The sequence below is a fragment of the Chiloscyllium punctatum genome, chromosome 15 (assembly GCF_047496795.1).
Source record: "Chiloscyllium punctatum isolate Juve2018m chromosome 15, sChiPun1.3, whole genome shotgun sequence".
Lineage (NCBI taxonomy): Eukaryota > Metazoa > Chordata > Chondrichthyes > Orectolobiformes > Hemiscylliidae > Chiloscyllium > Chiloscyllium punctatum.
The window spans coordinates 9,431,913-9,456,509 of NC_092753.1; the positions used below are offsets into that span (position 1 = coordinate 9,431,913).

Below are 24,597 nucleotides of genomic sequence, written 5' to 3' on the forward strand. Positions count from 1 at the left end.
AGCTTCTACAGCCACACTGAGACTCACTAGCTCAGCCCGAACCTGGCACCTTCTTACAACTACAGCTAAGCTTCTCACTGGAAAAACTGGCCAAGCCAGTAGAACATTATGAAAGTTTTAACTACCATGTGTACTGTTAAATTATTTCAGTCCTGCCTGTCCTTCCCTCATTGATTCTGAATCTTAAAAAACCATGAACTCCTTCTGTGTGTCAATAGATATCCTTTTTTTTTCCTCACCTGGTAACTGGAGAACTTCGATGAGGAATTGATTTTTGGTGCCTGCCCACTGGAACGAATGAAAGAAACAGCACATTTAGCAATAACATTAGTCATGGCTTATAATTTACTATCCAGATACACAATACAGAGAAGCAAAATGAGAGATTTTACCCTGTAAGAACCTTACAACAGCTAAAATCATTAAATTCCAGAGTTAATAATTCCGAAAGACATCGTATGATCTCAAAGCTCAAGAAACATAACTCAATGTTTCTTAGAATAGTAATCTAGTTTAAATTTAAAATGAATTCAGGAAGATAAAATTTAAAACAAGCCACTGGTCTTAACTACTTTGATGCTCTCTTTATGTTCATAGAATCATATAATCCCGAGTGTGTCGAAGGGGTTCAGTGAACATAAGCAAGAAGGTTCAAGAGTTGTGCATCCAAGATGATATGCTGAGGTATCACTACTGCACATACTGCCACATTCAGCAAGATCTTAATAACTAAATGATCACTTCCAGAATAAAAAGCAGGCAAACGCAAAGGATTAATTCAACAGTTGAAAGTAAGTATTTAAAACGATAAACCCAGACATTTGCATACACAGGAAGATTTGAACAGAAACGGCCATGTGAAAAGATTAGTGCGATAACCTTATGATGCTGTGGGACAAACAGAAACGTTACAGCCATGTACATCACTAAACTAAGAAAAAGAGAGAATATTCTGGAATGTGTTTTACTGGATCATTCTCAAAGACATAGTTTTGGTTTGGAGCAGAGATCAAAGTCCGCAGGAATCCTGTTGGAATTGTGTAACGTTAATCACAGCTAACAAGATCTCCTGGACTAGTTTCAAACTGCGAAAGGAATCAAAAAGTAACTTGCCAGTTTGATTTTGCAATAGACCTAGGCTTTTTAATCTGCTTATCAGCTTCTTTCTGGAGATTTCACAGCTCTGGACATGCTGGACAATGGCTGTTATCATCATAAATAAGGCACCATAACTGTGAGATGCAGGTTGGATGGACCAGGTCTCTTACTCTCTGCCATTATTTGGCACACAAGATAGCTGGATTGTTCTTTTAAACTAGTGAGTTCATTTTTTTCCCCTTCCATAATTCAAGCAGTTGACGTGGTTTTATTTGCTTTGCAAGGATCACATTGTTTTGGGATGCCCAATTTTTATGTTTTTTTGTCAATAAGTGCCTAAGCCACACAGACCAGGTTCCAGTTTCCAATGCTACTCTGTGCTGATTTCAGCCACTGGTGGTAGCACGAGTCACAGTTGGCTTCAGTGCTCCAGGGAACATTGCCATCAGTGTTTCCAAGTATTCTACACTGACCACCTAGTAAAAGGTCTGTGTATGGTTACCAGCTGATGATAGAATCAGGGTCCAGCTATAGTGTACCTGTGACAGTGTCATGGCAGAGTAGACTCAGTAAAACGGTTTAGATTAACAAATGGAAACAGAGGGAGATACGAAACTTGGTGTGCAAAATTTTCACTGTGGAGGAAAAGCAAGCAACTCCAGGAGAGGTAGGAAAGGATGAAAATATACCAAATAAAATTTAAAAAAAGAAACAACTTACTTTACTGCAGATGTTTTAAATTCTGAAGGGGTTGTTGTTTCCATCTGTAAAGGATACAGATGCACTTCACTCATGTCCATACAATTCACATTGAATCTGAGTGGCAAGGCAATTGAGAAATATTTTAATAAACGAGAAGTTGCTTTAGTTCATGGCAACAATTTATAGTACCAGCTCAGATTTTTTTCCATCAATTAGATATTTATAAACATTCAATAACTTCACTGAAAAATCTCATCAAACCTCTTCAACATATCACAAAATGTGGTGCTCCTCAGAGTACGAAGCTGGTCATTCAGCTAAAATTTACATGTGCTGAAAAACGTGTTGCTGGAAAAGCGCAGCAGGTCAGGCAGCGTCCAAGAAACAGGAGAATCAACGTTTCAGGCAAAAGCCCTTCTTCAGGAATGAGGAAGGTGTGCCAAGAAGGCTAAGATAAAGATAGGGAGGAGGGACTTGGGGGAGGGGCGTTGAGAATGCGATAGGTGGAAGGAGGTTAAGGTGAGGGTGATAGGCCGGAGAAGGGGTGGGGGCGGAGAGGTCGGGAAGAAGATTGCAGGTCAAGAAGGCGGTGCTGAGTCCGAAGGTTGGGACTGAGATAAGGTGGAGGAAGGGGAAATGAGAAAGCTGGAGAAATCTGCATTCATCCCTTGTGGTTGGAGGGTTCCTAGGCAGAAGATGAGGTGCTCTTCCTCCAGGCGTCGTGTTGCCATGGTCTGGCAATGGAGGTGGTCAAGGACCTGCATGTCCTTGGCGGAGTGGGAAGGGGAGTTAAAGTGTTCAGCCACGGGGCAGTTGGGTTGGTTGGTGCCAGAAGTGGAGGTTGGGTTGGTGGGGGGGGTGGGACCTGATGAGGGAGTCGCGGAGGGAGTGGTCTTTCCGGAACGCTGATAGGGGAGGGGTGGGAAATATATCCTTGGTGGTGGGGTCTGTCTGGAGGTGACGGAAATGACGAAGGATGATACAATGTATCTTGAGGTTGGTAGGGTGGTAGGTGAGGACCAGTGGGGTTCTGTCCTGGTGGCGATTGGAGGGGCGGGGTTCAAGGGCGGAGGAGTGGGAAGTGGAAGAGATGCGGTGGAGAGCATCGTCAACCACATCTGAGTGGAAATTGTGGTCTTTGAAGAAGGAGGCCATCTGGGTTGTTCGGTATTGGAATTGGTCCTCCTGGGAGCAGATGCAGCGGAGGCGAAGGAACAATGCTCTCCACCACATCTCCTCCACTTCCCACTCCTCCGCCCTTGAATCCCGCCCCTCCAACTGCCACCAGGACAGAACCCCACTAGTCCTCACCTATCACCCCACCAACCTCCAGATACATCGTATCATCCTTCGTCATTTCCGCCACCTCCAGACAGACCCCACCACCAAGGATATATTTCCCTCTCCTCCCCTATCAACGTTCCAGAAAGAGCACTCCCTCTGCGACTCCCTCGTCAGGTCCACACCCCCCCCCCACCAACCCAACCTCCACTCCCGGCAACCTTCCCCTGCAACCGCAAGAAATGTAAAACTTGCGCCCACACCTCCCACCTCACTTCCCTCCAAGGCCCCAAGGGATCCTTCCATATCCGTCACAAATTCACCTGCACCTCCACACACGTCATTTACTGCATCCGTTGCACCCGATGTGGCATCCTCTACATTGGGGAGACAGGCCGCCTACTTGCGGAAGGTTTCAGAGAACACCTCTGGGACACCCGCACCAACCAACTCAACCGCCCCGTGGCGGAACACTAACTCTCCCTCCCACTCCGCCAAGGACATGCAGGTCCCTTGGCCGCCTCCATCGCCAGACCATGGCAACATGACGCCAAGAGGAAGATCGCCTCATCTTCCGCCTAGGAACCCTCCAACTACAAGGGACGAATGCAGATTTCTCCAGCTTCCTCATTTCCCCTCCCCCCACCTTATCTCAGTCCCAACCCTCGGACTCAACAACGCCTTCTTGACCTGTAATCTTCTTCCTGACCTCTCCGCCCCCACCCCCTCTCCGGCCTATCACCCTCACCTTAACCTCCTTCCACCTATCGCATTCCCAACGCGCCTCCCCCAAGTCCCTCCTCCCTATCTTTTATCTTAGCCTGCTTGGTACACCTTCCTCATTCCTGAAGGGCTTATGCCCAAAACGTCGATTCTCCTGCTCCTTGGATGCTGCCTGACCTGCTGCACTATTCCAGCAACACACTTTCAGCTCTGATCTCCAGCATCTGCACTTTCTCCTGAAATTTACATGTACCTTATTCACACTTACCTATACACATCTCACAGAATTGGACAAAACATCACAGTTTCTGGCAAGTTCACAAATCAGAAGTGCAAAGGATAGTATAGTACCAATTGAATATGAGGAGAATGCAAACTTTCAATGAATGTCCAAGCTTTTAAAAAAATACATTCAAGGAATATTGACATTGCTGACTGGGACAACATTTATTACCATGCCTAATTTTGGGCGGCACGATGGCTCAGTGGTTAGATTAGATTAGACTACTTACAGTGTGGAAACAGGCCCTTCTGCCCAATAAGTCCACACCGACCCGCCGAAGCACAACCCACCCAGACCCATTCCCCTACATTTCACCCCTTCACCTAACACTTCGGGCAATTTAGCATGGGCAATTTACCTAACCTGCATATTTTTGGACTGTGGGAGGAAACCCATGCAGACACGGGGAGAATGTGCAAACTCCACACAGTCAGTCACTTGAGGCGGGAATTGAACCCAGGTCTCTGGCGCTGTGAGGCAACAGTGCTAACCACTATGCCACCATGCCGCCCACAGTGCCAGGGACCAGGTTCAACTCCAGCTTCCAGCAACTATGTGCAGTTTGCACATTCCCCCGTGTCTCCATGGGTTTGCTCCAGGTGCTCCAGTTTACTCCCACAACCACAAAGATGCTTAGGTTATGTGGATTGGCCATGGGAAATGCAGGGATAGGGCAAGGGCGAGGGGAGGGGTGGGAGGGTGTTGAGTGGGATGCTCTTTAGAGGGGTGCTGTGGTCTCAATGGGCCGAATCACCTGCCTCCACATTGTGGGAGCTCTATTATCTATGCTTCTAATTGCCTTTGAGAAAGTAGCAGTACGCATCTTCTTGAACTGTTGCACATATTTCTGTTATGAACACCCAGGAATGTGATGGTGGTGTCTGGGACATTGTCTGTAAAGTGGGATTTCTTGACCACGACTCCATCAAGCTATTGTTTGTTTAGCCTGTGAGACAGCTCCCCCAAATTTGGAACTGGCCCCCAGTTCTTCTTAAGCTTGACCTTGCAAGTAGATACAAATGTTTTACTAAAAAAAAGTATTTAAATTGGTAAATTTTAAATTCAAAACAAAGGAGAAGTGGAAAGCCATATTAAGCTTTAGTTTTTCTAAGGCTATTTAAAGGAGAAGAGAAGTTGCTTCAATTGTTTTCCAAGGGTAAAAGGGATACTTTAAGCTGCCAAAAGAGTACAGTAAGTAGTTTTGTTAGGTAAATTGTTTGGAAATGTTTTCTTGGTTAATTTAAACATAATTTAGAGCCAGACGTAGTTTACAATTAGAATAAAGAACAAGCATCACTTGTAGAAAGAAATGGATGAAATGGATTTGTGTGCTCTTTTGCATGATAATAACTGGAGGAATGGAGACTGCTAGTGAACAAATCTACTTAGCAAAAGATTAAAGGTAGAATATTAAGGTAGTAATGGTATAGGCTGTAAGGCCATAAAACATAGGAGCAGAAATTAGACCATTTAGCCCATAGAGTCTGCTCCACCACTAATCAGTCATGGCTGATAAGTTTCTCAACCCCATTCTCCAGCTTTCACCCTGTAAGCCTTGATACTCAAGTACCTATCTATTTCAGTCTTAGATGTACTCAATGACCTGGTCTCCACAGCCTTCTGTGGCAGTGAATTCCATAGATTCACCACTCTCCGGCTAAGGAAGTCTTTCCTCATCACACTACCAAAAGGCCTTCCTCTTACTCTAGAGTCTGTTTCCATGCTGTATGACACTGTGATCCTATGAGTCTATGTGAGAAAATCAGCAAATTAAAGAGATATTGAACACAGTAAATTGGGGAAAACAAGCAGAGGAATAACACAGAAAATAATTGTCAAACTATATTATTCAGTACTTGAAACTCCAGGATCTTAGGAAAAAATAAAGGAAAGCTTAGAGAATTGTAGAGACACAAGACACATAGGGAGTGAGGAGAACATATAAGCTGGTGGTAAGAAATTTGAGCATAAAACTTGAGAACATTTTGTGGTGAAGGTAAATTTAAAAGTAACAGTTTGTCGACCATGAGTTAAGATTAAATCTATAGTTGGGCATTAAGTAGTTTACTGCAGGTTAAGATTATAGATATAGACGGGCAATGATTAATCTCCTGGGGGAATTAGATTTATCTCGAGGTGATAATCCTCTCCCCAGTGGTTAAGACTATGGGTACAAAGGAATGTGGAATTCAATAACAATACAGAAGGTGGTGCTTGTAAATGAGAGACTAAGGAAATAAAAATAAAGTAACACTGGAATTTATTAATAGGAATTGTAAATGCTGTGTTTTCAAATTAATCTTTGATCAATATAAAAATTTTACAACTAAATTATGGATGAAGCAGGAGTAGTTAAACAAAATTGGCTTTAGCAATAACTGCAAGAGGTTAGGGGTAGACCCAATGAGCACAGGATAAAAGGATTGCAATTAATAGGGCAAGATCAGAAAAGATGAGTTACCAGATTAATGGAGGCAGGAGACATTCTTTGAACAAAAATCAATCAAGTGAAAGGAACAGACTAATACAGAAAGTGGAAGCAATATCAGGAAGCACCAAGGAAAGGAAGATAAAACTCTATGAGATATACAAAGCAGTACCTCTGCTGTTCCTGGATTGTGCTTTCTGGTAAACTCAAGCTCTCTATCGCCTCTGGTTCAGTATCCAGATGCTGATCTGTGTTTCGTCTGCAACAGAATCGCAATATAAAAAATGGAGAGTGCCATTTATTGTTTACTGACATGAACAGAAGCTTATAATTCTTCACAAAGGGATCAGTTCTTAATTCTATTGGAAAGAATTCACAGATTCTCTCTCTTTGATCCACACCAATGATTAATGCAAGATTATAGTTCAAGTTCTCCCATTTGCAGTAAGCAGCATTCTACATGGTAGAATGGAATAGTCTAGCTCATTTTCACCAGAGTCTTCAGTGATTAGCTGCAAACACATACAAAGTATATATGGAAAAATAATAGTCAAAATGCACAAATCGCAGGAGTAACAAAATGCATATGAAACCATATATTAATTCAATTAATTATTTGTACCAAGATAATATAGGGTGTATTACATTACATAGCTGGTGAAAAAACTGATTATGAACATTAGGGCAAGCAGCATTAACAGGTCATGTTAGATGGTGAAAAATAGTAAATTGATAATTTTGGTTGGTTGGACCTGAACAATGGAGTCTCTCAGTTATGACCCAAGAAATCTGGTATAATTTTAATTAAATTTTACTGACCCCATTTTGTGGCCCTGACTTCATTGAGTTTTTATTTGAAGTGATGACTGAGAAGATAGAGGAAGGCAGAGCAGTAAATATTGTCTACATGAACTTTGGCAAGGCCTTCAACAAGGTTTTAAATGGTAGGCTGGTTAGTAAGGTTCGATCACATGGGATGCAGGGAGAGCGAGTCAACTGGATACACATCCAATTCCTAGAATCAGGAAAACTGTCCCAAAATTAAGTGCGATGCTGGAAGAACCTGACACAGGAATCACATGCATTTACAGAGAGGTGTTACTGAATATAAAAATTACGAACATATGCTCTAACGTCCAAGTTGCATCTTCCTCAATTCGCAGTGGCTCTTCAGGCTCCATTACCCTTTCCTGTGTAAAAGTAACAAGTATCAGCAAAACAAAAATTCTGCTGCATGCCCAAAGCCACAGCTACAACCATTCGTAATTTCATACAGTGACATGCATCAAGCTGAATTGCACATAAAACCCTATAATCTTGGATATCGCTTATGAATACCGACAAAATAAAGCATTTGATCAGTGGGAGACTCCTCCACAGAATTACAAACAGCAATTTTTGGAACAGATCTCAGTAGAACAAATTAGTATAATTAAAATAATTTATATACAAAATATAAATGAGCGACTGTTTCCCTCATTATATTACAACAGTACTCTTTATACTTATGGAGCCAGTTTTAGCAAATATCATGGGGAAATTGTTTCCATTAACCGTGATACTCATACAATGATCCAGGCTGCTGTTTATAGTACAGGTAGACAACCCTTATCCGAAATCCCAAAATCCAAAAAGCTCCAAAGTCCGAAGATTTTTTTTAACAGGTTTATTTCTCAGTAACAAGGTTGTTTGGCCTGCAAACAGTTAACCCAAGTCCACACCCACTCGATGCAGGTCACTCAGATGTGACATGGGGGCGTGGCCCAGCAATGGCAGGCCTGAAATTTTGTTTCAGGGCCCACTTTACTCACAGTAAGTCTGTTCTTTGCAAAATTTTTTCTTTTAAATTTCACCATCAAACTGCCATTTATTTAGAAATTTGAAAAATTCTGAATTCCAAAAACAAGCTGGTCCCGAACATTTCGGATAAAGGATTGCGCATCTGTATTTGTGGGATATAACTCGGAGATTATACTTTGTCTTCTTTGCGACCAACTTTTATAAGTGGAGAGAAATACTAGAAGACGAGAATAAATGAGAGACAAGAGATTGGGTTAACGTCACAATTACTACATATTGTAGGAGGCAGAGAGACTTCTGGACCATCCAGCAGAGAGACGTACAAAATACAGACAGCACCAACATGTTAAATGATCAGTCTACAATTTGGCATTTGGCAGAAGCCAACTTAAAATTTCGGCTGATATTTAAAAGGTTACTATTCAATTAAAAAAACAATAATTTAAAAGTGACACCTTTAAGTAAAAGGCAGGCGTCTGAGGATAAGACCTGGTCAACCTTGTGATTCAGCCATTATGGAATGGATTCCCATTAAGCTACTTTTGGGACATTTTGCCTGAAGTTTCTTGTGAAATCCAAAACAATTTGAGAACAGAGATTATAAATGTAAAGGATGTTCATTATTTCCACACTCGAGTTGGGCAGCTGAGTCTGGACTTGATTGTTGGAAGCAATGTGACATGAAAAGCATTGCTTCCCGAATGAACCATCGATTTAGTATTAGATTCATTGTCTGCCACTTTGAAAATCAGTGGAAGCACTGAGTGTCCTTGTACATTAGTCATTGAAAGTAAGCATAAAGGGTCAGTGGATAGTGAAGGCAGCAAATGGTATATCAGCCTTCAAAGTGAGAAGATTCAGTAAAGGAGCAGGGAAATTTGCAGCAATTATACAGGGCATTGGTGAGACCACACCTGGAGTACTGTGTGCAGTTTTGGTCTCCTTATCTGAGGAAGGATGTTCTAACTAAGGGAGAATGCAACAAAGGTTTACCAGACTGACTCCTGTGATGGCAGGGCTGACATACAAACATGGACGACATCAATTAGGACTATATTCACTGATGTTTGGAACAATGAGGGGAGATCTCACAGAAACCTCTGAAATTCTAACAGGACCAGACAGGGTAAATGCAGGAAGAATGTTCTTGATGACCAGAAAGTCCAGAACCAATAGAAATAATCTAAGGATTTACAGTAGGCCATTTCAGACTGAGATGGGGAGAAATTTCTTCACTTAGAGAATGATGAGCCCATGGAATTCCCAACCACAAAAAGCGGTTGAGTCCAAAACACTGAATGCCTTCAAGGAGTCAGGTACAATCCTACTGGCTAAAGGGACCAAAGGATGTGGGGAGAACGCTGGAACAGGATACTAAATAATGGTGCAGTCTGGAAGGGCCAAATTGCATACACTTGCTCCTTTTTTCTACATTTCTATTATTATTTGTGACAGAAATTCTAAATTTTCCACTTGTTGTTCCAGGTCTAGCTTTGCTGATGTTTGTTCATTCCTCATCAAGCTGTGGAACTGGACATTTTTCTCACTAGTCTGTTAATAAAGTTTGTTTACACAAAAGTCATACAGCAACATGTTGTATTGTGAGACATGAATATGGTGCTAATTTCAAATAGCTTCTTACCTCATTTTGAATTGAATTGAATTTATTGGAACATGAATTAAAGCTTTGACTTGCACTGCAGCTGCTCATAATGGACACATGAGCAAGCAGATTTTTTATTTCAGAATGCAGATTGATCAGATATCCATGCAAGTATCTGCACTTTATTTCAACGATTATTCTCTATCTGCAAATCAAGACTGAATCCGACACGTTCCTTTGTCTCAAACATGCCTCAATGTGATCCAACTGTGTTATTCAACAGAACTTGATCTCTGAATTCTTTTCACATTCAAGAGTTTAAATTTCAAAGACACTAAGTTTTCAGATGGTTACTGGGAGGCAATCAAAATCAATATCATTCTTTCAAAAGGTGGTTTAATGCAACATGTACCTCTTTGGCCGATAAAGGGAACAATGTGTGGATGCAGAGCTACTATCTAATGAATATAGTGGGCATTAGCAAATACTATATAATACAAGGCACTGGCATACAAGTATCTTCAGGAAACATTTTGCATTTATCACTTGCCTTTACGTAAGTCCTAAACTCAGAACTCAACCCATCATCCCTGCCAGACAACCTGTCTTTCACTTCTGGATTATTTTGCAGCAGCTCCTTCGATTCCTGATCAGGTTCCACTGAGGAAAAAGAATGAAACAAATATAGATATAAAAATACAGCTATCCTACTTCATAAAGTAAAGCATATTGAAAGAAAATCCACGAATGGAAGCAATGTGACATGCAAAGTATTGCTTCCCAAATAAGTTATCAATTTAGTATTCATTTCAACAACTGTTATTTAAGAAATCAGTGGAAGTATTGGATGTCCTTATACACCAGTTGCTGAAAGTAGGCAGACAGGTTCAGCGAGTAGTGAAGAGGGTAAATGGCACGTTGGCCAGTCACTGAAGAGGTGATTTTGATAAACTAAGTACACTTCAAACCCAAGTACGGTACTTGGTGCTGAAGAAATGACCTTTTAATTATTTCAACACCGGTAAAATGGTCAGAGCTAATGCAACCAGCTGCTCATCATTAGTCAGAAATTTTGACATCTTAAGTGAAACAAGAAAACGTGGAACGTGTATTAAGTGCAAGCTTTATGCAATTAATTTAACCTATCATAGTTTTACTGGAACCAATTTTGTGGCTGGAATGGGGAAGAGCAGATGATTGACATTGCCATAAGCCTTTTCTCAACTGTAAGAATTTCACCTTCACATTTCCATAAGCACGATGGTGTTTCTTGTTTCAAATGTACCACTGCTCCCCTATGAAAATAATTCTGCTTCAGATGGTTCCATAATTGTGGCCCATTTGAAAGATGCATGTGATACCTTGACTCAGGATAAGGAGTCAACCTTGCGAATAACGGCTCAACTTCAATTACTGCCACGGAATGAAAATCCTGGAACTTCCTTTCCAGCAGCAGTGATTGTATCTGCACTAGACTCACTGCAGCAATTCAAGGTGATAGCTCATCACTATCTTCTCAAGGGCAATTAGAGATGGACAACAGGACAGACCTTGTCAGTGAAACCCATGCACCAATTCGGAGGAGTAGGTCATACACCCCCAAGTCACGTCTGCTATTCAATAAGATCATGATTGATCTGAACACAATTTTAATTCTCTCCCACCCACTACCCTTTGTTAATCAAGTATATAAAACTTGCTTAAAAATATTCAGCGACCCTACCTCCACCACACGCTCAGGGAGAGACTACTACAGACTAATGACCCCTCAGAGAAAAATAAACTCTCATCTCCCTCTCAAAATGGGTGACCGCTTATCTTTAAAGTAGGCTATCCCACAGTATCTTTTATGTCAAGTCCCCTCAGGATCTTGGGTGTTTCAATAAGATCACCTCTCACTCTTCTAACTCCAATGAATACAGAACCAACCTTCCCTCATTAGATAATATCCCTGAACGCAGGAATCAGTTTAATGAAACTTCTCTGCACTGCTTCTAATGCATAATGTCCTCTCTTGATGAAGGAAACCCAATCTGTACACTCCAAATGTGGTCTCGTCAATACCCTGCACAACTGCAGAAAAACTTTGCGACATTCATATTCCATTCTCTTTGCAATAAACAACATCATTCCATTCATCTTTCTGATTACTAACTGTACATGTCATGAAAATGTTTTTAAAAATCCTTGAACAAGTGAAAGAACTAATTCTGTACAATCTAAGAGTCCACTGTGAAGAACTGGCATATATGAAACATCAGAGCCGAAGTGTCTAGGTATTATAATAGCCACGTCTACAAGACGAGTACATACCTCGTAAAGATTCATTAGATTTCTTTGAAGCAGTGTGCTATGTTTGTGGATAAAAGGGAGCCTTTTGTAGACTGTAATTAGATTCCAGAAGGCATGTGATTAAAGGTTCCTGCTGAAAATAAAAGCTCATGATGTAGGACAGGGTTCCCAAAAGTGGGGTCAGGACCCCAAGTGGGGTCGCGAGTGGAAATTTGGGGCTCACAAGCTCTGAGGCTCCAATGAGAACTCTGCCCATGATATAACTGCTGTGCTCCAACTCTCTCAACAACCATCACCTCTCAAGCTTTGAAATGGGGTTGCACTGGGAAAAGGTTTGGAAAGCACTGGTGTGGGAGAGGTGGGGTGACATATTATAATGGACAGGAGATTGACTGGCTGACAGAGATGATACATTAGGTTTTTTTTGTCTGAGTGGCAGAGTGGAATCTCACAGAGGTCTGTGGCGAAGCCTCAAATCTTTTACAACTGACATCAATCATTCGGACAAGGGGAGCAAGGGAGTGTAGCCAAATTTGCCGACAACACAAAGGTACACTGGAGATCATGTTATGAAGAAGACTTGCATTTGCAGAAGATTACAGTTAGAGTGAGTCGGCAAATATCCAACAGATGGATTGTAATATTGGAAAACGTGAAGTTGCTCATTTTGACAGGAAGAATAAAAAGGTTGTGAATTACTGAAACAGAGAAGGACGAGCAGAGGGATTTAGGTGTCTCAGTGAATGAGCAACAAAATATTTATTATGCTTGTCCACCACATAACAAAAAGGATGATATACTTTGGTTCAACAGGAATTAAACACAAAAATAATGATGTGATGCATCAGTTATACAGGGCATTGGTGATACCACAGTTCAAATGCAGTGTGCAGTTTTAGTCTCCTTAATTCAGAAGGGATGCAAGTGCATTGGAGATAGTTCAGACGAGGTTTACTAGATTGATACTGGGAATGAGTGGGTTGTTCCATGAGGATAGGTTGGACACACTGAGCTTGTTGCCACTGGAGTTTAGAAGGGTAAAGTGAATAAAATTCTGTCTTGACAAGGTGGACATAAAAGGGATGTTTCCTCTTGTGGATGAGTCCAGAAATAGGGGGTAATGTACTACTACTACACGTATCCTCAATAGAAAGAGATGAGAAGAATTATTTTCTCTGCGAGAGTTGCATGACTTTGGAACATTCTGTCACGGGTGGTAAAAGTGAAGTTGTTGAATATTTTTAAGGCAGAGGTAGTTCTTGTTAGTCAAGGAGATCAAGGCTATCAGAGACCTTGAAACACAAAAGGGGTCAGTCAGGAACATATTGAGTAGCAGGGCAGGTTCAAAGGGCTAAATGGTCTATTTCTGTCACTAATTCATATGTTCAAGATGTAATCCAAGTGAAACTAGTGGAGCACATTCTCGAAGTTGAAGTGATGGACTCCTAATAATTCAATTTACATTTAGATAAACCTGCCTATTAGTGCGTAGTTTCATAAATCGTGCCCTTTATATCACATCCAAATCTTCTGACCAGTTTCATTATCATGATACCAGTGATCATTAGTAGAGTCATAAAGTCATAGAGATGTACAGCATGGAAACAGACCCTTTGGTCCAACCTGTCCATTCCAACCAGATACCCCAACCCAATCTAGTCCCACCTGCCAGCACCCGGCCCATATCCCTCCAAACCCTTCCTATTCATATACCCATCCAAATACCTCTTAAATGTTGCAATTGTACCAGACTCCACCACTTCCTCTGGCAGCTCATTCCATATACGTACCACCCTCTGCGTGAAAACGTTGCCCCTTATGTCTCTTTTATATCTTTCCCCTCTCACCCTAAACCTATGCCCTCCAGTTCTGAACTCCCCGACCCCAGGGAAAAGACTTTGTCTATTTATCCTATCCATGCCCCTCATAATTTTGTAAACCTCTATAAGGTCACCCCTCAACCTCCGACGCTCCAGGGAAAACAGCCCCAGCCTGTTCAGCTTCTCCCAAAAGCTCAAATCCTCCAACCCTGGCAACAACCTTCAAAATCTTTTTTGAACCCTTTCAAGTTTCACAACATCTTTCCGATAGGAAGGAGACCAGATTGTACACAATATTCCAACAGTGGCCTAACCAATGTCCTGTACAGCCACAATATGACCTCCCAACTCCTGTACTCAATACTCTGACCAATAAAGGAAAGCATACCAAACGCCTTCTTCACTAACCTATCTACCTGCGACTCCACTTTCAAGGAGCTATGAAGCTGCACTCCAAGGTCTCTTTGTTCAGCAACACTCCCTAGGACCTTACCATTCAGTGTATAAGTCCTGCTAAGATTTGCTTTCCCACAAGGCAGCACCTCGCATTTATCTGAATTAAATTCCATCTGCCACTTCTCAGCCCATTGGCTCATCTGGTCCATATCCTGTTGTAATCTGAGATGACCCTCTTTGCTGTCCACTACACCTCCAATTTTGGTGTCATCTGCAAACTTACTAAATGTACCTCTTGTGCTCGCATTCAAATCATTTATGTAAATGACAAAAAGTAGAGGACCCAGTACCGATCTTTGTGGCACTCCACTGGTCACAGGCCTCCAGTCTGAAAAACAACCCTCCACCACCACCCTCTGTCTTCTACCTTTGAGCCAGTTCTGTATCCAAATAGCTAGTTCTCCCTGTATTCCATGAGATCTAACCTTGCTAATCAGTCTCCCATGGGGAACCTTGTCAAACGCCTTACTGAAGTCCATATAGATGACATACTAAGGTCAACCCTCATCTCACTCTGGCCTCACCAATGGTAGTAGTCCATCTTTGGTGGTATTCGAGCCTAGTGGTTATAGTGCTGGACCAGCATTCCAGAGATTGCAAGTTCAACTCCAAGAAACCAATTATACTGAATCCAACTAATCTGTGGCATCAGAAAAGCCAGCCTAAACACTGCCAGATTCTTACAAGAAACACAGTGGTTTCATTATTGTGGCTGACATGTTGATCATGTACCTTCTTTGCAGCCTTAACATTGTATTCCTCACTCTGTCCCATCACCCTATGATCTGCCTGTACTGCACACAAACCAAAACTTTTTGCTGCACTTATATACATGTGACAATAATAAATCAAACCAAATGCATAGGTTCATTTTCTATCCATGTCCAACAGCAAGTTCGAAAATAAATTGCTTGGAGAAAACATGTCCTTTGCCACTACCTCTGCCTTTACTCTACATCCCTCCCCTCCTCTCTGGAGTCAGAGCCTCTTGCCCACTGTCACGTCAATTTGTTGCTTGAAAACTAGGAGTCGAAGAAGAGAGAAGAGGAAAATCCCAGCACAGATACTGCATTTTGACATATCCATAATCATCATTCACATTCACGTACTTCCCAACTATCATCAAAGTAAACTTAAGATCAAACACTGGTATTAAAATTTAAATTAAAACTAAATATATCTCTGAAAGAGGGAGTGGTGATTTCCTGGTAAACACTTCAATTATGGTGCCTGTGTGATCTCAGGTTGTCATGACGAGAGCATGTCAAATTGAAACCCTTCGAGGCGCTGAGTAACAGTTTTTGGTGCATTCCACAGGAGCTTACAGAACAGAAAAGTTGCTGTTGACAAAGAGTCTGGAAAACTGCTGAGTAAAGATCAATCAGGAATATGTTAAGGTTTCCTTTTCTATGTAATAGAACTAGAGATTGGGAATATGTCAGGGTATGTATTGCTGGTCATTATCAAATTTGCAATTCTCAGGTAGAGTTGACTGATTGTGAAAGGACAATGGATGTTTCGATCTAGCAACAAGAAGTGAACTACAGAGCTGGGACTGTTTTCTTCTCTAAAAACACTTTCGGTCTCTGCAGGGCTCACAACTCTGGAGTGGTTGCTTAGATTTAAATATCATTTTAGAATGAAGACTTCATTGCAAATGTGGTGTATAAATTTGCAATACTCTATTGTGATTGCACCCAATGGGAAATCTGGAGTAACTTTCAGTTCTCTCCATGGCAAATCCACAAAAACACACCTACATCGAAAGCACAAATTCCTGTGAGGGTTACAGGGACTGGTTTGAAAAACATGCAGACAAGATTACTTGGCCAATTAAACTTATATACATGTGACAATAATAAATCAAACCAAATGCATAGGTTCATTTTCTATCCATGTCCAACAGCAAGTTCGAAAATAAATTGCTTGGAGAAAACATGTCCTTTGCCACTACCTCTGCCTTTACTCTACATCCCTTCCAAAATTATTGTTATTCAAGTAGCTGCTGCAACATCTAAGTGACCATATTAGACAATGTTACTAAACTAGGCATCGGCTTTAAATAGTTTAGGAACAACCAAATTAATCACAGCATTTTTGAAATATCACCATCATAAGATATTTTAGCCCTTCAAGTTTATGCTAAAACTAATTTCATATTAGAATAACCGAACAAAACCCAATTTTCTTTCATATTCCACAATATCTTTCTTCAAGTGCTTATCTAATTCTCTCTTAAAAGTAATATTTCAACAAGTGGCATGGCAAGATATTCTATTTAATGTTAGCCTTCTTCAGCAAAAGCCTGAAATTTATGTTTGATTAGATTACCTACAGTATGGAAACAGGCCCTTCGGCCCAACAAGCCCACATCGACCCTCTGAAGAGTAACCCACCCAGACCCATTCTCCTACCCTATTTTCACCCCTGATACTATGTCTCTTTGCTCTGGATGATTTTACACCAATTACATTCTCAAACCTCTTCAAAACTTTGACGACTATCAACCTTCCCTTAACATTCCCTGTGCCAGTGAATCCATTCAAATGTTCAACATGTTACATAACAATATTGCTCTCTTCAGTATTATCCCAGTGAACCTGACGCATGTCAATATCCCTTCTGCAATATATCTTATACACAGATTCATCACTGCCTCCTGTATAACTGGCAGTCCATGTTTAAGAAAACACAACAATCAATGTTGTTTTTCAAGATGTGAATATTTATAGTCTAAGGTCTCAGAATCTTACTATTTACTGTACATTTACGGCCACACATGAATGATAAATCACTTACCTTTCATTGATCTAACATTCAAATATTCCTCCTGTTTATTCAAATGATTTTCTTCAGAGATATGCGCCATCTGAAGGGTCAGACTGCCTGTATCTTCATCTGAAGGCTGAAGATAGAGGTCTTATATTAAATGCAATAAATATAAATATATTATAGAGCAGAAGGTTTTACAAACACAAATGCATCCTTTAGCCCTACTCCAATAGTTGTATAATTACTTCTGAGAAAGCGCATTAACTTGAACATAAAAGTTGGAATTATTTTTCCAAAATTATTGTTATTCAAGTAGCTGCTGCAACATCCAAGTTGGAACCTTCAAGAGTATATGAAAATCTGATTGGATTCACTCAAAATAAAACTGCTAACAAGTGCAAAACAATCCAGGTCACCCTGCTTGATAAGTTCTACAAGGAAAGGAATGGACTACTTCTTGCATTTTGCTGATGGTATATTTATCCCACCAGGTGACAATTATAATGCAGATTAAAACATTTTTAGCAACATAAACTGATTAGTAATGCGAATGCAGAGGAGGACATAGATTTTAACAAGAAAGACAACAAAGGTAAGGAGAAGAATAGTATATAAACTATATGCAGATTAATTAAAGGAACTGAAAAAATAGTCAATAATTAATGGTTGTTTCCCAGGCGAAGCTAACAATGGATAGAATCATACAGGCATCCACAGCATAGAAACAGCCCTGGAGAGGGTCAGTGTGCCTGCCTGCCTGCCTGCTCCTTGTTCGGATTGTGCTAGCACTCAGGTCCATTGTAAGGGAACATACAGTATCCAATGGAACAATATAGGCCTTTAGAGAATGTTGGGCATCACAGGGATTGGGTGCATCATCACCCCAGACAATGTTACGTTGATTTAATAAGTTTCTGTCTACCTTTTACAAGTTTCTGTTAAGTGTTCGAGTACGTTTATATTACAGTGTCCCACCTGTGGCTATTTTACTTGATTTTAATTTTGCTTTGAAACAGCAAAATTCAGCCATTCAACCTAACAAGTCCTCATCAGTGTTTATGGCCTCATCAGTTTCTTTACACATTAGCTCATTTCAGCTTGTTTGCATATCCATCCATTCTCCTCTTCCCATGATAATCCAGCTCTCCTTTAATCTTATGTGCTTAATTGTAGTCTTGTGCTCTCACATGGTTAGCACCTAATTTTTTTTTAAAGTATTTCTGGTCTTACTCTTGTACACCTGACTGAACCCAGTATGATGGGTTTGACAGCAGTTCAATTTTACTGCTGTTGGATGGCCAGCTGTGCCCCATGGAAACCCAATGACTCTGTTTCAAATCCAAAGCAATTTGCTTGGTGAGTAATACCACATGACAAAAAAAAAGGAGGTGCCCTCAATGTGAAGATGGGACCTCATCTTCACATGAACTGTGTAGGTGATCACACCTGACAATACTAACAGGGATAGATACAGCTGCAAAAGGCACATTGGTAAAGACAAAGTCAGGTAAGGTTTTCATGTTGGCTCCTTCAGTACTTGCTACAGGTCTCAAGTGCTTAATCCGTCATGGTGTTAGCAAGCCGCTCTTGTTGATGGATATACCAGGTTCTCTGTTCAGACAATAATCAGCAGGAAGTTTCCTTGCCCTTGTCTGTCTTATCGCCTTGAACTATTCCAAGTTGAGAGTCAATTTTGAAAAATTTCATGGCCATTCCTTCTCAACTATACAACATTGTTCCATTACATTACTGGTTTGTCCAGTAACTAGAACAGTACATAGTTGTTAAGTGAAAAGTCTGGGAAGCTAACTGCAAAGAATTATTCTTACAGTATGACTCGGTCAGGCCATGGCTTATCTCTTATGTGGGACAGCTGTCCCAATTTTGGCACAAGTTCCCAGATGTTAATAAGAAGAACTTTTTCAGAGTGACTGAACTGAATTTGCTTTCATCACGAGGGGGGAAAGGAGGGCTGATTTCTTTCATTAAAAAACATTAGTAAATCAGGTGAATTTTACAACAATCCAATAGTTTCACAATCACAATTACTGAGACTAGCTGTTGATTCCAAATTTACATCATTAGCAGTATTTAAATCCTCTGACAAGTATGTTGAGATTTGAGTTCAGTTCTTTGGTCCTGCAATACAGTCATTGTTCTAGACTATCTGCTGTATCCAACTTCCAGCAGTTTACCTTCAGCAACTATTTGATGCTCTGAAAACAATTAGGATCAAAGCTAATTCGAAGGCACAGAAAGCTGTGACTCAATGCTGAATCTATCTTCCCTGAAAAGGTAGCAGGGTAAGGTAGTGAAGCTCATTTAAATGCTAAAAAGCATAAATATCAAAAGTGTTACTGTACCAAAACAGGTGCAACTGAGGGCCATGTATGCCAAATTAACATCCTTCCAATAAATTTGCACATTACAAAATTTCTATCTTCTCTGCAGAGTATTGGATAAATGTAGGAGTCCAAAGACTGGAACAATTTAGTCCTATCTAAAAGGAGCTGGTTAAATATTTGGTAAGGAGTATGACCACCTCTGGTGCGTTCTTTCCTCTTTTAATATATTGACCATCTGAATGGTCTTGTTAAGCGTATCGCTAAATGTCAGAGAATTGAGTACCAACACAAACAGCTTTGTGAAAGTATATAGACAAAGAGATAATCACATTTTACCAAAAAAAAACTGCATCCTTGAACTTTGAAGTTCTTGTTTTCTCACTCACTTTTGTCCCTCATGTTAGTACCAAATGAATAAGCCGGCAACAATAAAAGCTATTTTGTCTCTGTTTTCAGGTTGATATTATTTTGCATGAAATGTGGACTAAACGCAACAATTCCACCACACACTCTTGGACATGGCAAATTCCAGAAAAAAAACACGAAAAGCTATAAAAACTTCATTCTTATTTGAATAACATAGAATTAAGATTTGAATTAGTCCCAATGCTCAAGTTTAGGATGGAAGGTTTCAGCCTAGCTCTTCCTGCTTCCTGGCCACAAGAGGCTTATTTAATTGGTGCATAAATAAGGAACAAGTAAATAAATAGATAAAATCCAGGAATAGTTATATGCTCAATTAGATTTTCATTGCCATTTCCTGTGCATCTTAGCTGCTGCATTTATTGTCTAAATGCAAGATGACAGCAGCAGAAAATGTATCAAACTAAATAGCACCGTGCGACCCTGACAATATTCATTAGCTTGGCCAGTGCATTACAAGGTCGCAAAAAAATTTTAAAAACTCTAATTGAGATGATACATGTTTTTTTAAGTAGGCATTATTTTCTACAAACAGCAATTTTTCTTTTTTAAAAAGCTTCTTTCCACTTGGTCACACGTTAATTCTACCTCAGCCTGATCAACCTTGACCAACCACCTGGAGCTTTCAGTCATTAGAAAAGTCTGAACTATTGGATTTTCACTCTTGACTTCAGATAGAATTTGCAATATACTTTACAACATCAAGCTTAACGTTTACATTTTCAATCACTGAAATTAAACTCTAATTCATTTAACAAGACCGTTTATGCCAAGGCACAACATGACAGACTGGCCAATTACACAGGCTTTCTGTTTATTCCTGGAAGAGCTGCTGAATCTCAAAGTTATGCAAAAAAACCCCACAATCTTGAGTAAGACAGGAAATGCTCTCAGGAGGGAGCAGCACGCACTACCAAGCTAGAGTGTACTGCCTTTGTGAATAAATGTGAGAAACTGTCTGAGAAATTTAGAGGCCTTTTGAACCAAGATTCACTGTTCTGTGTTATTGTGCAGATGGTAAAATGCCAAGATGTAGAAGAATTATAGAATCCTATTCGGCCCATCCAGTCTGCACTGACCCTCCAAAGAGCATCCCAATCAACCCACCCTATTCCTGTAACCCCACATTTTACCAGAGGTAACCTGTCAAACTTGCACATCCCTGGACAATTTAGCACAGCCAATCCACCCAACCTTTGGACTTTGAGAGGAAACCGAAGCACCTAGAGGAAACCCACTCAGACAAGGGGAGAACGTGCAAACTCCACACAGATTGTCGCCCAGGGCTGGAAATGAACCCGGGCCACTGGCAGCGTGAGGCAGCAGTGCTCGCCACTGAGCCGACATACTGTCCCAACATCCTGCCATAAAAATAAAATATAGATTCATGCCAACCACATGCGTTTTATAGTTGAAAAGTATCTGCAGAACTGATAACACAGGGAGGGAGATGTGAGCCACACTGGACAGATGGTACTTTTTCTGAGGTGCCTTCATGCTTAGTTAAGCCACCAATGAGACTGCTGGAGTATCTGTTATTTTAGCAGCATTGCCTGTCAAATGGATATATTAAGATGTCAGAAATACTCACTTCAGTTGCTGACAGGCGTTTATCACCATTGTCACTCCCAATTCCGGAGTCAAAATCTTGCTTTTTGTCAGGATAAATATCTTCAATGCTTAAAAAAGGAAGGAAATTCAAAGTGAAATATTGAAGCTGCCTCTATCGAAACATCACACTGTCTAAACGGCTGCTCCTCGCAGAAAGGGAACAAAGTCTCAAATCACTTAAAATCATTAGTATAAAGTGTGGAGTTAGCAATTCCCACCGAACGCAATGATTTATCCAAAATGATCCGCTATTGGCACAGATTCAGTAAGAATTGAACATTAATTTCACTAATGTATAACACTTGTAACTCTGGGAATAGCTGATTAAGCATTTGACATTTAAATAAGAACGGCTCATTTTCTTTTTGATTTCCTAGCAATTAACGAACATTAATACCTCTTTCAGCCAATTACTTTTCTTTAATTGCATATAATCTGGGTCAAGGTGAACAATGATGACACTGGCAAGCAGACAATTCCACTTTGGACCCCACATACCAGATCGTTGTTGGTTAAGAGACCTAGGAGTGACCTGTGTGCTGGAACAGTCTGACTCACTCTGAGAAGACCACCAGCTGCAGCAGTAACATTCCCACCTTCACACTGTTTGCACTGTGATTGAGCAGGTCTGCAAAACTAGTGCAGGAGAGATCTGGGTTATAGCTTCATGCGTCAGTTGCCTAGTCCCAGTGAAAATTAACTCCTTCTTCTTGGAGTCTTCACAGAGGACAGGATCTCACCTCTAGAAGACGGTCTGGAACGGAGGCATCCAAACATTTAATTATAAACGTAACGAGGTGTTCTCACCTCACATAGGTGAGTAACAGTGGGAGCTGTTCCAGACCTGCTTCCTTGATGTGCCTTAATGCAGTAGACCACTTAAGTATCTGAGGTTACCATGAAGGTGTGGCATGGTGAGCCTTAGGTGTCTCTCTCCAATGACAGAATGGTTCTATGGTCATGTAGGACTATGGTAACTTTACCTTTGCTCAGTATGAGAAAATTAGAAAAGAGAAAATTTCCACTAGGAGGCACCAAAGTTCCACAATGTAGGTACATAATTTACTTGATGTATAAAGAATCCTGATTTACCCAACTGTTGAAGGGGGAGCAAGTAGCCATGTGGCTCTGGCACGGGGCCAGTAGCTTGAGGTATTAAGAGTTCAAATCCCACAATTCACAGAAAAATTACATTGTTGAAATTGGTTACAGTTTGGCTATAAAATTAGTTTATTATAAAATCCCAATTGATTTAGTCATATCATCTGAGGAAGGAAGCCTGCCCCCCCCCCCCCCAACCAATCTGGGAGAAGTTGTTTTGAATCCCTTTATACTCTTATCTCCCTCTAAGAATTCATCTAAACAAGCCGCCCAACTATATAAACAGAATATCCACTTGCTTAAATGAATATTTTGAAAGAAAATTATCTTTGATATTTTCTCATTGTGCATGGTAGCATGAAGGCAAATTAAATGAACTTCACTAAAAAAAATAATAAATTGATCTATACAAAGATGATTCTATTACATATGCTTTTACTTAATGTGAATGTATTGTGTGTTGACATGTTATGCATATTTCATATGAACATTGGGTACATGAAAATATTAACTATTCAGTAATTGTAATGCTGTGATTGTTTATACAGTAAGTGTGCACTATCCGTTTAACAATAGCAAGCTACTTACTTCCTGAGAAGTGATTAGTGTTGTTTCAACAAGGAAGTTGTGGATAATGAACACAATAGGTAAAATATATCAGCTAGCGCTGTTCTCAGTAACAGAGGGCTAGATTTCATCTGGTATAATGATCTCTGTCCATCCACCCACCCACATCCCCAGTGGGAGCCTGGCCACAGTGGAATGCCTATCATGCTGTTATAACAGGCCAAAGGTGGGATTTCCACTCCTCAGGGACAGGAAGGCTTGTCTCACAAAGCTACCTGCCTCTAGTCTCAGTGGTGTCTGGTGGGAGACTCGGACACTACTAGAACTACAGTAGTTGCTGAGTGGAAAGTGTTCCAAGAACAAGACATGAAGGCGAGTGTGGGGGGTTCTTCCAAGATCAGATACTTCTAACCAACCTGTTCATACATGTTATGACACACATCTGGAGCAGGTGGGACTTGAATCTGGATCTCCGCTCAGAGATAAGAGACACTACTAGTGGTCCACTAAGAACCCCTTCTGCCAGGGTTAAGTTGACAGGTGAGGGGAGAGGTCAGGTGAGTGTGAAAGTGTGGTAAAGGGGGAAACATGATCTTGACTGAAGAGCAATGCCTCTAATGAAGAAAGGGGACTCACAAGGGAGGCTTCCTTCCCTTGCCTGATACCTGCCCACACAGGTTAAACTGCTGTGCCAATTGTTTGGTGGGCCTCCACTTGTGAATAAAATACTGGCAGAGGCAGGATGTGGGCTTAAACTGGTCGTCATTTGCATACCTGAGGGCTTCAATAGGCCCAAGGGCCCACAGACTGGCCAGCAACTCCACCGCAGGCCTCACAGCCTTTAACAGGAGTTGGAGACAGATGAAAGGGTTACCCCCTGGATTTTAAACAACTCTCACCCTCCCAACTCGTTAAGTTGACAGATATGGCTGAAAAAAACCCAGTCCGCAATCACTGACCAGCAAGAGGTCAACACCTGATCCAGGCCAAGCAACGACCAAAAGGAAAAAGGCAAGCACTTTTACACCATATGTTCATTTCAATTCTAACTCGGTGAAAAGGTGCACAGACTGAATTCAGTCACCGAAACAAATCAAGGATTTAACTGCTGGTAACAGCTTATATGTGTTCTCTGAATTTTCAACTTATAATGGTGACTCCAGAAGTTGCCTCCGACCTGACAGCAATTATTCATTTTTGCACAGGGAGAAATGTATTTCCCAAGGAAACTGTAGGACATTTGCACTCTCTCAGCAAATTGAGAGCGGTTTAATATAACTAAAAACTCTTGT

At 40.8% G+C, this 24,597-nt stretch overlaps 1 protein-coding gene across 6 annotated transcripts in view; it reads right to left on the minus strand.

The window, feature by feature from the left end:
• The window catches only part of lrch1 (leucine-rich repeats and calponin homology (CH) domain containing 1), a 171,411-nt gene that overhangs the window by 36,044 nt on the left and 110,770 nt on the right, over window positions 1-24,597 (minus strand). For all 6 annotated transcript variants that reach the window (XR_011962507.1, XR_011962509.1, XR_011962508.1 and 3 more), the window contains exons 7-13: window positions 21,618-21,705; window positions 17,286-17,391; window positions 10,469-10,578; window positions 7,638-7,705; window positions 6,688-6,774; window positions 1,819-1,914; window positions 240-288 (exon numbers count right to left, since the gene is read on the minus strand). Coding sequence is in view for 2 of the 6 variants with exons in the window: in XM_072584586.1 (XP_072440687.1) it covers window positions 240-288; window positions 1,819-1,914; window positions 6,688-6,774; window positions 7,638-7,705; window positions 10,469-10,578; window positions 17,286-17,391; window positions 21,618-21,705 (604 nt within the window). In the remaining 4 variants the exon portion in view is untranslated. The remainder of the gene's footprint in view (window positions 1-239; window positions 289-1,818; window positions 1,915-6,687; window positions 6,775-7,637; window positions 7,706-10,468; window positions 10,579-17,285; window positions 17,392-21,617; window positions 21,706-24,597) is intronic.